Raw genomic sequence first — 15,483 nt, 5'->3', positions numbered from 1 at the left:
GCTGTGAAGAAGTTTGTGCCATATCACGGAAAGAGGACTTAAAATAATAAACAGTAGTTTAATAGAAATTGAGAAGAAGCAAAAAAGAACAAAGGAAAGGCACGGAAGAAACTTAAGAAAAACAGTGAATTATTATCAAGAGAAGTCTACAAAACAGCAAGGAATAGATATGTTGAAGTAAGGAGAACAACACAAAAGGAATATGAACAGAGAGTGGTGGAAAACTGTGATAGTGACCCTAAAATGTTTTACAAATTCATAAATGGAAAACTAAATAAAAGGGAGGCAATAGAAAAAGTAAAAAATGGGGAAGAAGTATATAAGGATGCTAGAGATATAGCTGAAGTATTGAACAACAACTTTTGCAAAGTGTTTACAAAGGAGGAGCATTTTACAGGAAAAAGGCCTACGGAAATAAAGCAAATGCAGGACATCATGGTTACTAAAGAAGATATAAGGAAAATTATAAGTAACTTGGATATTAATAAATCAATGGGGCTTGATGGCATATCTGGGAGGTTGCTAAAAGAATGTAAGGATCAATTGTTGAACCCCATATTTGATATTGTGGAAACCTCCATACAAACAGGAATAGTCCCGAAAGAGTGGAAAAGAGCAAAATGGATGGAAAATTACTTAGTGGGAAGAGAAATGCGAACAGTGGTGAAAGGAAAGAAGTCAGAGTGGAAAAACGTAACCAGTGGAGTTCCACAAGGGTCAGTGCTTGGTCCCATCATGTTTTTGATTTATGTTAATGATATGCCAGTAGGAATTGATAGTTACATGAATATGTTTGCAGACGATACTAAAATTATGAGGAGAGTAAAGAAGATTGTAACAAGTTACAGGAAGATCTTGATAAAATATATGAGTGGAGTAAGAGTGGCAGATGGAATTTAATATGAACAAGAGCCATGTTATGAAAATGGGAAGAAGTAGATACAGACCAAACAGGGATTACAGGCTGGGTGATGAGAAAATTGAAGAGACCAATGAGGAGAAAGACTTAGGAGTAACCGTGCAAAACACTTTGTCACCGGAGAAACACATTAACAAGATATTTTGGAAAACATATAACATCCTTCAAAATATTGGTCTTGCATTCCACTACCTAGATGAAGGAATGATGAAGAAGATACTATGCACTTTAATAAGACCCCAGTTAGAATATGCAGCTTGCATCTGGTCACCACATATGAAGAAAAAATGTGAAGGTGGAAAGGGTACAGAGGGTGGCAACAAGGATGGTACCAGGACTTAGGGAGTTAGACTATGAGGAAAGACTGAGGAAACTGGGGCTGACACCATTAGAAGAGAGAAGAACAAGGGAAGACATGATAACTATGTATAAATTGGTGAACAAGATTGACCTATTGGACAGAGAGTTGATAAAGGTGACCACAAGTAATCATCTCCGAGGACATGTAAAAAAACTAATAAAAGACATCTGTCTAAATGACGTGAGAAAGTACAGTTTCCCGCATCGTAGTATTGATAAGTGAAATAAACTGAGCAGTGATGTCGTTGATGCAGTGTGTGTGTCAATCAGATGAAAGAGATATGACATGAGTGGCCAAGGAGGCAAGACAGAGAGAGCTTAGCTCGGGCCCTGTAATACACAAATAGGTAAATACATTGTTATTAGGTTCCCACGTTCTCTTCTATCTTGTAAGGTTGGCAATCCCATTTCCTTCAGTCGTTCATATGTTAGGTCCTTTAATTCCAGCACCATCTTTATAGCAATCTTCTGTATCCTTTCAAATTTTCTTATATCCTTTTTAGAGCTCAGAGACCATACCACTGCTGCATATTCCAGCCTTGCGCGTATCATGCTTGTGATGATTTTTTCACTATATCTTTATCCATGTAATGAAATGCCACTCTTATATTAGTCGACATTTTATATGATAGTCCAAATATCTTGCTTATGTGTTTATCAGGGCTCAAATTTTCTTGTATGATCACTCCAAGATCTTTTCCTCTTAGTCTTCATTATTTGCTCCTCTCCCATCAAATAGTTCCATACCAGTCTTCTCTTACTCTTTCCTAGTTCCATTATGTGACATTTCTTGGCATTAAACTCAATTTCCACTTCCTGCTCACTCATAGATCTTGTTTAAATCTTCCTGCAACAGCAGACAGTCCTCTCTGGTTTTGATAACTCTTAGCAGCTTTGCAGCATCAGCGAATAAATTTATATAACTATTTATCCCAATGTGAATGTCATTTACATAAACCTGAAACATAATGGGGGCTAACACTGACCTTTGTGGCACTCTGCTAGTTACTTTACCCCAAGATGAGTAAGTATCTCTGATCGCAGTTCTCATTTCTCTATCCTTAAAATAATCTCTTGTCCATTTGAGCAAGGTTCCTCACAGTCCTCCTGTTCTCTAGTTTCCAAAGTAGTCTTCCATGAGGAACTTTATCAAAACCTTTTAATATCTAGGTATACTTTGTCTATCCATCCATCTGTTTTCAAGTCCTGCAATAAGTCTCGAATACAAGCTTAATAAGTTTGATACACATGACCTCCCTGTCCTGAACCCATATTGTCTGTTCTATATGACTTGCTCCTCTTCTAAAAATTTAACCCATTTTTCTTTAATAATTATTTCACATAACTTCCCCAAGACACTTGTAAATGACACTGGTCTGTAGTTTAGTGGTTCAGTTGCCTTTCCTCCTTTAAATATCGGTAATACATTGGCTCTCTTCCATTCTAGTGGAACATTCCCCTCATTTATTGAACTTATATTATTTCCCAAATTGGATCCAGTAGATGCTCTTTACATTCTTTTAACACCCAGCCTGATACACCAACTGGCCTCATAGCTTTTCTGACTTCCAACTTATCCAAAAACCTTCCAACATCTTTGTGCACTGTTATCTCCTGTAATCCTTGGCAATCCAATGTCCTATTAGGGTCTGTGAAATCATCTTCTGCAGTGAATCATCTGCAGTGAATACCGTTTTGAAGTTCTCATTCATTATTTTGCACATTTCCTTCTCTGTTTGGTATGTCTTCCCTTCTTTAATTATTTTTTCAATTGTTTCCTTATTCTTTGTTTTGCCATTTATAAACTTGTAGAAAAGTTTGGGTTCATCTTTGCTTTTATTCACTACATCTTTCTCAAAAATTTTCTTCCTCTCATTCATTTCTAGCATCTTTGTACTGCTGTCTGTTATAGTCATTTCCCTGCTTTAAGAGGTTTTTTCACACTTTATCTTTTGCCTTTTTTGCTTGTATGCATCTAGCATTGTACCAAGCATATATTTTTTTTCTGAACTCTACAAACAGGAACAAACTTTTTTACTCCATTATATTTCTGTAAGAATATATCATATTTCTCTTGTAGTCTTTCTGCACATAATATTACTTCACTCAATATCAGCAAAATAAATCCTTAATTTTTCACAATCAGCTCTTGCATAATTTAATCTCTCTCCTTTATAGTCCTCTCTGTAATTTATCTCATCTTCAATTTGCATCTCTATGTCACATGATCACTTCTTCCCATTGGACTAAGGTATTGTATGATTGGAGGGGGCTCTGGTTTCTTTGTGAAAACTAGGTCAAGCAATGACGGTTCTTCTTCCCCCCTGTACCTTGCTGACTCTTCCACCCACTGGTCCACTGCATTAACCATAGTCAACTGTAACACTTTCTCACTCCACTGTCCAGCATTATCCATTACTTCCATCTCTCTCTCCAGTTTATTTTTTAGTTAAAGTCTCCAACTAAAAGTATTCTTCTATCTCTTCTTATCATGTTATCAAGGCACTTTATCACCTTTCTTTGCATATCTTTTTGTTCTTCTGATCCCCATGTATTAGTCTTTGGTGGAACATAAGTAACTATAATTTTTCTTTTCTTCAAATCTTGTTTTGATTGCTACTCCCATTACTTCCATTTTGTCCTCACCATATTGCACATCCACCACACATATATTATCACGAACCATTATTAGTATTCCTTCTCCCCCTTTATCCTTCCTGTCTCTCCTCCAGGTATTATATCCCTCCTCTTAAAATTTGACATGGATCTCTCCTCCCAGTTTTGTTTCAACGATGCACATTACATCCAGCTTTTTCTCTTTCAAATAATCCCTAACTTCCAATATGCTTGATAGCAACCCATCTATATTAGTATAAGTTACTCTTAATTTATTGCCTCCTCCACGACCTCCTCTTTTTTCCTTAAGTACCACTTCTTTAGTCTCATATCCAGAATCCTCCAGTAAAAATTCTTCTTCTCTATCTCTGTCCTTTTCTCATTTTTTTTTCCTTAGCTTCACTCCTTAACACTTTCTCCTTTTCCCTTTCCTCTAAGTTTATATATCTTTTTATCCATATATCCTTGTGTTCAACATCATTGGCCAGCTTCCCTTTTCTAGCCATAATTTCCTCTACAGCCATTTGAGATCTCATTTTCACCTTCATTGGTCTCCTATCCCCTTCACTGTATCTTCCTAGCCTGATCACTTCCTCCATCTCCTGGTCAAATTCTTGTGTGCTGTCTTGTACTCGTTTGATAAGTTTTCGGCAATTCTCTTTCTTCACATTCTCTCGTGAATTTATTTAGATTTTTCTTTTCCTTCATCCCAAAAATCATGGTTTTTTCTAGTCCAATGTATCCTACACCAAGTCTTTTTTCTTTTTAACAACTTCAATTACAGTGATTCGTGTTTTCCTGAATTTATCTCCTTACCACCTCTGAAAATTTTACATTTTCCTCTTCTTGCTCCTGTTTCAATTAATTTCTTACTTCCTCCAACTTATCACCAAATCCACCTTCTGCCCTGTCTGCAATCCCATCCTTCACTTCAGCCTGCAAGCTCCTTAAGGAGCTTTCGTAATTTTGGCATGTGTCTTTAAGAATGATATTTTGTTTCTTTATTTCCTGAATCTCCTCTTTCAATTCTTGATTTATTGCACTGACCTTCTCACATTCAGCTACTCTCAATTTCAGGGCTATGTTTTCCATTATCAGTCGGTCTTGTTTGTCCATTAGATTGGACATCACCTCCTTCATATACCTTAATTCCCTTTCTACGTTGATTAGCCTTCTCATATTACCTCGTTCATCCCTGAAACCCGAAAAATCCTTGCCCATAGTATCATCTGACAGTTTCCTTAGACCAACAGGAGTTTCTAAGTACTTTTGGTTTTCACTTGGCGTATGTTTTGATTCCGCCATACGCCTGGCAGCGCTACTTTTTGTTCCATCTCTCTCGTTATTCATTCTCTATATATGATCCAACACTTATCTAATTTGGAGACAGGAGAACCTATGGCCCCCTCCCCTGTACATATATCTAGGCCAGTCTCCAACTCCATTTGTGAGCTGCTCAGATGTGTGTGTCCTGCATGGTGTCTGCGCCATGTGTGTGTGTGTATTTACCTATTTGTGTATTACAGGGCCCGAGCTAAGCTCTCTGTGTCCTGTCTCCTTGTCCATTCCTGTCATATCTCTCTTTCATCTTATAGACACACACCGCATCAACGGCATCACTGCTCAGTTTATTCCACTTATCAATGCTACGATGCGGGAAACTGTATTTTCTCACGTCATTTAGACAAATGTCTTTTATTAGCTTTTTTCCATGTCCTCGGAGATGATTACTTGTGGTCACCTTTATCAACTCTCTGTCCAGTGTGTCAATCTTGTTCACCAATTTATAGTTATCGTGTCTCCTCTTGTTCTTCTCTTTTCTAATGTGGTCAGTCCCAGCTTCCTCAGTCTTTCCTCATAGTCTAACTCCCTGAGTCCTGGTACCATCCTTGTTGCCAGCCTCTGTACCCTTTCCACCTTCTTCACATTTTTCTTCATATGCGGTGACCAGACACAAGCTGCATATTCTAACTGGGGTCTTATTAAGGTACATAATATCTTCTTCATCATTCCTTCATCTAGGTAGTGGAACGCAAGGCCAATATTTAAAAGCATGTTATATGTTTTCCAAAATATCTTGTTAATGTGTTTCTCCGGTCACAAAGTGTTTTGCACGGTTACTCCTAAGTCTTTCTCCTCATTGGTCTCTTTAATTTTCTCATCACCCAGCCTGTAATCCCTGTTTGGTCTGTATCTACTTCTTCCCATTTTCATAACATGGGTCTTGTCTATATCAAATTCCATCTGCCACTCCTTACTCCACTCATATATTTTATCATAATCTTCCTGTAACTTGTTACAATCTTCCACATTCTTTACTCTCCTCATAATTTTAGTATCGTCCGCAAACATGTTCATGTAACTGTCAATTCCTACTGGCATATCATTAACATAAATCAAAAACATGATGGGACCAAGCACTGACCCTTGTGGAACTCCACTGGTTACCTTCTTCCACTCGGACTTCCTTCCTCTCACCACTGTTCTCATTTCTCTTCCCACTAAGTAATTTTCCATCCATTTTGCTAGTTTATCATTTACTCCTCCAATCTTCTTTAGTTTCCACATCAGTCTATTGTGTGGTACTTTATCAAAGGCCTTTCTCAAGTCCAGGTAGATAGCATCCACCCATCACTCTCTATGTTGTAGTATGTCAGTCACTCTTGAATAGAAACATAATAAATTGGATATGCACAATCTTCCTTTTCTGAAACCAAACTGTCTTTCACTAAGAATGTTTTTACTTTCTAGATACTCACTCCACTTAGCTTTAATTACTTCTTCACATACCTTGCACAATATAATAGTCAACGATACTGGTCTATAATCTAGCGATTCCATTCTACTACCATTCTTATATGTAGGCACAATGTCAGCTCTTTTCCACTCTTTCGGGACTAATCCTGTTTGTATGGAGGTTTCCACAATATCAAATACGGGGTTCAACAATCGATCCTTACATTCATTTAGCAGGCCCCATTGATTTATTAATATCCAGATTGCTTATAATTTTCCTTACATCTTCCTTAGTAACTATGATGTCCTGCATTTGCTTTATTTCCGTAGGCCTTCCTCCCACAAAATGCTCCTCCCTTTGTAAACACTTTGCAAAAGTTGTCGTTCAAAATTTCAGCTATATCTCCAGCATCCTCATATACTTCTTCCCCAATTTTTACCTTTTCTATTGCCTCCCTTATATTTAGTTTTCCATTTATGAATTTGTAAAATATTTTTGGGTCACTATCACAGTTTTCCACCACCCTCTGTTCATATTCCTTCTGTGCTGTTCTCCTTACTTCAACATATCTATTCTTTGCTGTTTTGTAAAGTTCTCTTGATAATACATCACTGTTTTTCTTAAGTTTCTTCCATGCCTTTTCTTTGTTCTTTTTTGCTTCTTCACAATTTCTATTAAACCACCGTTTATTATTTTAAGTCCTCTTTCTGTGATATGGCACAAACTTTTTCACAGCAGAGTTATACAAATCCATAAATTTATCGTATTTCAATTGCATATCCTTTTCCTGGTATACCACGGACCAGTCAATTTCATTAAAGAACTCCCTTATATGGTTATAATTTGCTTTAATATAATTTAATTTTTCCTCCCTGCGTTCCACAATCTTATTCGTGCTTAATTCTGTATCCGTGTGTGTATTCACCTAGTTGTAATTTTACAGGGCCTGGGTATCATACTCGTGTGGTCCCGTCTCCATATCTACACACATCCAACTTTCCTTTAAAACTATGCACACTCCTCGCTGACACCACCTCCTCACTCAAACCATTCCACACCTCCACACATCTTTGTGGGAAACTATATTTCTTCACATCCTTCAAGCATATTCCCTTGGCTATCTTTTTACTATGCGATCTTGTAGTTCTATTTAAGTTTTCCTCTCTCAACATCATTTGCTCATTATCCACTTCATCCAGTCCGTTCAACAGTTTATAAACCTGTATTAAATCTCCTCTTTCTCTTCTTTGTTCCAAGGTAAGCAAATTCATTTCTTTTAATCTCTCCTCATAGGTCATTTCTGCCAATTCCGGAACCATTTTTGTTGCCATTCTCTGCAATCTCTCCAACTTCCTTATATGCTTCTTTTTATATGGGGACCAAACCACTCCAGCATATTCCAATCTTGGTCTAATTACCGTACTAATTAATTTCTTCATCATATCTTTATCCATATAATGGAAGGCTAATCCAATATTTTTATCAAATTATACGTTTCTCCAAACATCTTATCAATATGAGCCTCAAACTGCCCATGGTCTTGTATTATCACTCCCAAATCCTTTTCCTTTTCCACCTTTTTCAACACTACTTCTTCACCCATCTTATATGACCCTCTTGGCCATCTTCCACTCTTCCCCATCTCCATCACATGACTTTTGCTCAGATTAAATTCCATTTGCCACCTCTTGCTCCACTCCCAAATCCTATCCAGATCTGCCTGTAAAATTTCACAATCTTCTTCACTCTTCACACACCTACACAACTTCGCATCATCCGCAAACAAATTAATATAACTGTTTACTCCTCTGGCATGTCATTAATATATACAAGGAAAAGTATTGGTGCCAGCACTGAGCCTTGTGGGACTCCACTCTCCACCACCAACCAGTCCGACTTTGCATCCCTTATTACCGTTCTCATCTCCCTCCATCTCAAGTAGTTTTCCATCCACTTTAACACTTTTCCTTTCAGTCCTCCATAAATCTCTAATTTCCATAACAGTCTCATGTGAGGTACCTTGTCAAAAGCTTTCTTTAAATCCAAATATACACAGTCCATCCATCCCTCTCTCTCTTGTATTTTGTCAACCACTCTTGAATAAAAGCTCAGTAGATTTGTTACACATGACCTCCCTTTCCTGAAGCCAAATTGATGATCCGATAATAACTTATGATCCTCCAGGAACCGTATCCAATATTTCTTTATCACCCTCTCACAAATCTTACCGACCACACTTGTTAGAGACACAGGTCTATAGTTAAGAGGCTCTTCCTTACTGCCTCCCTTATAAATGGGCACCACTTCAGCTCTCTTCCACTCTACTGGTACTTCCCTGTTTCTAATGAACACCTTATAATCATATAATGGATCAATCAATTCTTCTCTACACTCCTTCAATAATTTTCCTGAAACTTCATCTGGTCCCATCGCTTTATCATCTTTAAGTTCCTCCAACATTTTATATAACTCCTTTTAGGTATCTTAATGTCATCCATGTGCACATTTCCTTGTACATTCTGAGGCTTTACAAACATTGTTTCTTCAGTAAATACTTGCTGAAACCTATTATTTAGCAATTCTGCTATATTCTTAGGGTCATCTACTATCCCTTGCTCTCCTTTTAATCTTTCAATGGACTCTCTCTTTTAAGTTTACCATTTATGAACCTGTAAAACAATTTTGGATGTTCCTTACTCTTGTCTACAATATCTTTTTCAAATTTTCTTTCTTCCTCCCTCCTTACCCTCACATACTCATTTCTCGCCACTCTATAATTCTCCTTATTTAGTATATTCCTGCTCTTTTTCCATCTTTTCCAAGCCACATCTCTCTTTTCCTTAGCCTTAACACAAGTTGCATTAAACCAATCCTTTCTTCCTTCCTCTCTCGGTTTATACTTTGGTACAAATTTCATAACTCCTTTATAATATTTCATAAAAATCTCATATTTCTTTTGCACTTCTCTGATTTGTAACATCTCCTCCCAATCTAATTTTCTGAAATAATTTTTCAAACTTTCTGTGTCCATCTTTCTATAATTCAATCTACCACTCCTGTATGTCTCGTCCTTCCTTCGCTGTGTTGTTGCTATCTGCATTTCCATAACCACATGATCACTCTTTCCCAAAGGACACTTGTATTGTATATCTCCACATAGGTACACTTCTCTTGTTAACACCAAATCCAGTCTAGCCGGTTCATCATCTCCTCTATATCTAGTATTTTCCTTCACCCTCTGTTCCATCATTAGATTAAGAAATCTCTCTCCCCATGCTTCCTCTCCAACACCACTTACTAGATTTTCCCAATCCACCTCCTTACAATTAAAATCTCCTACTAGTATCACCTTTCTTTTTCCAGATAATACACTTTCCAAACTCTGTAAAGTATCCTTGATCATATTGTCGTATTCCCTTAATGTCCAAGAATTTGTTTTAGGAGGTACATAGGTCACCATGATTATTAATTCTTTTCCATCACTTTTTATCCTTATGCTTATCACTTCTGCGTTGTTCTTCCCATACCAAACCTTATCCACATTTCTTTCTTTCTTCGTCATAATCATAACTCCTCCTCCACCTTTACTCTCCCTATCCTTTCTCCATATATTATATTTATTATCCAAATTTGTCTTTGTTTTTTCATGCAATTTTGTCTCAGTCAAACACACTATATCAGGCTTCTCCACTATCATATAGTCTTGCAATTCCAATCTACTTGACAGTATCCCATCTATATTAGTATACATTACGGTCCACCCACTGCTCCTCTAGGGTTCCTCCGTATTCCTTCTTTCCACATACCACTTTCTGACTCTCTCTCCTATAACTCTCCAAAAACTTTCTCTTTCCTCCTCAGACCGCTCATCATTTTTCCTTCTCGCCTCTTCCACCAATTCCTTATATCTTCTCCTCTCTTCTTCATTTCTATTCTTTCTCACAAACATCTCTTTACAACCTTCTATCTCTCTTAACTTTGATGTTCTATATAGGATATCCTCCAGATTGTTGTGACTTCAGTACTACTTTAATCGGTCTGCTCACTCCCTCCTTATACGGACCCAGTCTATGGATCTCTTCCACTTCTTCTTGTAGGTCTTTTTTTCATCATCATTTAGATTTTTGAACAGATCTCTTACCGTTTTAATTCTTCCTTAATTCTCTTAGGCTTATATGTTATATTTTGTTCTTTCATCCCAAATATTAACACACTCTTCTTCTTTTCTGCTATTTCCTTATCAATGTTTCCTTATTCTTCATTACATTAACCAGTTCCTTGGACCTTTCTTTTTGTCTTCCTTCAACTGATCTTTAATTATTTCTTGTAATCCAACCATCTCTGCTTCCCTCGACTCAGTCCATTGTGTTTTCTTCAGTTCCCATTCCCTTTCAAACCTTTCATTCTGCTCACTAATCATTTCCTTAAAGTCATCTTTCTCCTTTACTACTCTCTCCATTTTCTCCTCCAACCGTCTCTTGTATTTTTCAACCTCCACTCTCAAGTGTGCATTCTCATCCACCAATCGTTTTCATTTTCCTCCAGTCTCTTAACTCTTTCCTTCAAAGCCTTGCGAATTCTCTATCCTGCTCCTCCTCACTCCTCTGAACTTTTAATTCCTTCACCAACTCCTCAAATCTCTTCTCCAACATTACCAATCTACCTTGCAATGTTGCCCTGTTGAAGATGGACTCATGCTTTGACTGGCCACTTTCGGCTTTGCTCCCTGGGCCTCATCAACATATTTTGAATTTGGTAATTTATTTCTTACCGGTCTATCCATTTTTTCTTACTCTTCCTGGGAGCATGTGGGTGTGTGGTCACTGGGGGCCAGGCCTGATAGCTACGTGTGTGTGGTGGGATGCGTTGGCGGCTGCTATGGCTGGCCTTTGTGTGGTTCCCGCTCTGTCGTTTGGAGTGTGGAGGTTCTCACACCTCCGATCACTCCCATGTACACGCCACCAGGCTATGTTCACTCTGTACACTCGTTCACTCGCTCTGGTCGCCCCTCAATAGCAATAACTATTCTCACTCAAGCACATTGCTTAGCGTGTGGAGCGTTAGTTAGATGCCGCTCTTGCGCAGGAGGCACGTCCGCTCTCCACGGAGCGCGGAGTGTGTGTGTGTGTGTGTGTGTGTGTGTGTGTGTGTGTGTGTGTGTGTGTGTGTGTGTGTGTGTGTGTGTGTGCATGGCAAGACTTTGGGTCGTCTTAATCACTTTAATGTCATGAGACATGGCTAAATGTGTGTGTGTGTGTATTTACCTAGTTGTACTGTACAGGGTTCGAGCGTGGCTCATAGTGTCCTATCTCCATGTCTCCATTTATCTAATTTTTCCTTAAAATTATGCACATTATGTGCTGTAACAACTTCATTATCCAATGCATTCCACTTCTCCACTGTTCTGTATTTAAACTATATTTTCCAATATCCTTCACACACTGCCTCATTCTAATCTTCTTGACTTGTCCTCTTGTACTTCCACCTTCTGTTACCAGCACCAGGTCTTCCTTGTCTATCTTTTCAATGCCATTGACTATCTAGTACATTGTTATCATGTCCCTTCATTCTCTTCTATCTTGTAAGGTTGGTAGTCCCATTTCCTTCATTCATTCTTCATGTGTTACGTCCATTAGTTCCAGCACCATCTTTGTAGCAAACTTCTGTATCCTTTCTAATCTTCTTATATCCTTTTTAGAGCTCAGAGACCACACCACGGCTGCATATTCAGCTTTGGACATATAATGCTTGTGATGATTTTTTTTTTATCATACATCTTTGTCCATGTATTGAAATGCCACCCTTATATTAGACAATATTTTATATGATAATCCAAATATCTTGCTTATGTGTTTTTGGGGTTCAGATTTTCCTGTATAATCACTCTCAGATCTTTCCCTCTTTAGTCTTCATTATTTGTTCCTCTCCCTTCAAATAGTTCCATACTGGTCTTCTTTTGCTCTTACCTAGTTCTATCATGTGACATTTTTTGGCATTAAACTCCAATTTCCACTTCCTACTCCACTCACAGATCTTATTTATATCTTCCTGTAACAGCAGATAGTCCTCCCTGATTTTGATAACTCTGTGTATGTGGCGAGACAAAACAGAGAGAGAGAGAGAGAGAGAGAGAGAGAGAGAGAGAGAGAGAGAGAGAGAGAGAGAGGAAATTTCATTAACAGTATTTGAATTGTAAAGAAAATATAAAGGAGAAAGATTCTATCATATACACACACCACATGCCCTGGTTCTTATGAATAGGCTAACGATTTCAGGATATCGTAAATAGTAATATTTTCCACAATTAATTTAACCCTTCAACACCTGAAAACACGAAACAACAGGGCGAGTCTCTCCCTGTTAGGGGTTGGTGCGGTAAGTGGCCCTCCTAAACACCAACCCAGGCACCTACATATGGAAACACCAACCCCACCACAACACCAAGCCAAAATCCATCCATAATAGGGCGCACACTGGCAACACCAACTTACAAACACACTGAATAACATGTAACATAAATATCAACATTACCTCGGCGCCGCTCCTACCATGTCGAGCACCCAATACTCTCCCCTGTCCACCTCTAAACACTGGCCCTCAATGCTCACCTCGGCTGTTTTCTCCTTCTCATCACCCTTTTCATTCAGCTCGCCCTCCTCCTCCCTGCTCTCGTCCTTATCGTCGCCATACAGCCACTGGTCATCGTCTTGTACCTCCGCCATGCCTCGCTTCTCTTAAGTCGTGGCCACTCCGGTCTGCCTCTACTTCGGTACTATTGCTGCGTTGGTCTACTTTGCCAATACCGTATTTTCCGGGGTTTCCACAGGTTATTTGGATTATATACTAAGTTGAAGTAAAAAAAAATGTAGATTAATTAATGAATGATGCTTATAGTACGGTTTTTACCCACTACAAAATTATATGCAAGAGGCGGTAACTCGACAGTTGTTATGACACCTCGTTCAACTATTTGACATTTTCTGAGATCACATTTACTGACGGTAAGTAATATAATATTTTCAAACGCTGCAATCGAAAATTAATTTCTACTTTGGAATAAAGCTGCTGGTTAGTCTGCCACTATATATATATATATATATATATATATATATATATATATATATATATATATATATATATATATATATATATATATATATATATATATATATATATATATATATATATATATATATATATATATATATATATATATATATATATATATATATATATATATATATATATATATATATATATATATATATATACACACACACACACACACACACACACACACACACACACACACATATATATATATATATATATATATATATATATATATATATATATATATATATATATATATATATATATATATATATATATATATATATATATATATATATTCACAATTATGACATAATGACAAAATGATCTTTTAAGCACTCAAAAGACTCATAATAGTCGTGGCATATTGTACCACGAAAATTTAGACGGTAAATCATACATACAAATTAGATGATAGTGTTTTCCAGCTTTGGTGGTCTTGGGTGAGAGCTACGGGACCGTGGAAAGCTGTCTACTCTTTGAAGCAATCATATGCTGAACAAGGTCATGTACACATGTAAAGGCTGGTTCACACGTGCTAATTTGCGAATGTTTTTTTTATTTATTTATTTTTTTTTTTTTAGTTTTCGTTTTACGTACGTTTCCGACTCATCCCTTCTATAGTCGGAAAGTGTCAGACGTAGCTCATGGAGAGGCGGGAAATGAATGTAAACAAACAGTTACTCGCTAAGATGTCTTCCTCCAATGACGATGCTGAAGCTGTGGTTGCTCTTTATATGGTGTACCGAAAGAGTCAACAGAAAAGAAAATGCCTGTGGATATGTCCCTGGCTAAGTAGAAGGAAAGAATTAGGAGTGTCTACTACATTTTAAATTAGCCTACATTTTTCATAAGAAAATTGTTAATCTTAAAAAGACTACCTGAATTGCTACCAAATTAAATCCTGACAAGTCTTCAATCCTTACCTTCAACAACATCTTGCATTTAGGGAAACAGTTATTGGAGAGTGACAGAGTGACAGCCATCTCGTCGAACGACGATTTGCGCAAGCTTTTTTTTTTTTTTTCACTGTATAATTCATTTCTGGGGTCCCAGATGTGTTCTTTCTTTCCTCACCAACTCTAACATCTTTTTTCTCTCTAGACACCACATTTTCAAAACTTACTCCGTGACGTCAGGACATAAATAAAGTCGCAAATCGACTAGCAAGATCAAGTCTTGATTCGGGACTGCTTTCTGCAGTCCATAGACGCCGATTGCGAGTAGGAAACTCTACGTGCGTAATAAAAAAAAAAAAATAAATAAATAAATAAATAAAAATAAATAAATAAATAAACAGTCGCAAATTGGCACGTGTCATCCCGCCTTAAATATACATGTGCATGTAGATGTAAACATGCATATACAAGTACATGTGCATTTAAATGAAAGATGAATAAACTGCATATCAGGTAAAAATTGGCCTGAAGGTTGATTTTTCTTGGTATATGTCATATGCTCTCTCTCTCTCTCTCTCTCTCTCTCTCTCTCTCTAGCTTTATAATGATGTGTGATTTAATTAAGTTCTTTTTTAGTTTTCCTCTAGTAATGAAAAAGAAAGTGGCAATTTACCATTACTGAACACAGGAGAGGCCAATGTTTTGGATGTAAAGGCAGGCTCATGCGTGTCAATTTGTGTTTGTTTGTTTTTTTTCTTACGTAGAGTTTCCGACTCGTAATCGGTGCCTCGCAACTGCAGAAAGCTGTCGCAAATCAAGACCAACATGCTTGTCTTGCT

At 37.4% G+C, this 15,483-nt stretch overlaps 1 protein-coding gene across 1 annotated transcript in view; it reads right to left on the bottom strand.

Annotated features, from left to right (window-relative positions):
- LOC123515003 (pre-mRNA 3'-end-processing factor FIP1-like) overlaps positions 1-13,414 on the bottom strand; it is a 48,101-nt gene extending 34,687 nt beyond the window's left edge. The window contains exon 1 of the mRNA XM_045273327.1: positions 13,241-13,414. Within this exon, the coding sequence (XP_045129262.1) occupies positions 13,241-13,354 (114 nt within the window). The 5' untranslated portion in view covers positions 13,355-13,414. The remainder of the gene's footprint in view (positions 1-13,240) is intronic.
- Between the last annotated feature and the right edge of the window lie 2,069 nt (positions 13,415-15,483).

The sequence above is a fragment of the Portunus trituberculatus genome, chromosome 38, assembly GCF_017591435.1.
Source record: "Portunus trituberculatus isolate SZX2019 chromosome 38, ASM1759143v1, whole genome shotgun sequence".
Taxonomy (NCBI): domain Eukaryota; kingdom Metazoa; phylum Arthropoda; class Malacostraca; order Decapoda; family Portunidae; genus Portunus; species Portunus trituberculatus.
Note: the sequence above shows the minus strand (reverse complement) of the source record. Positions and strands in the feature narration are given on the sequence as shown.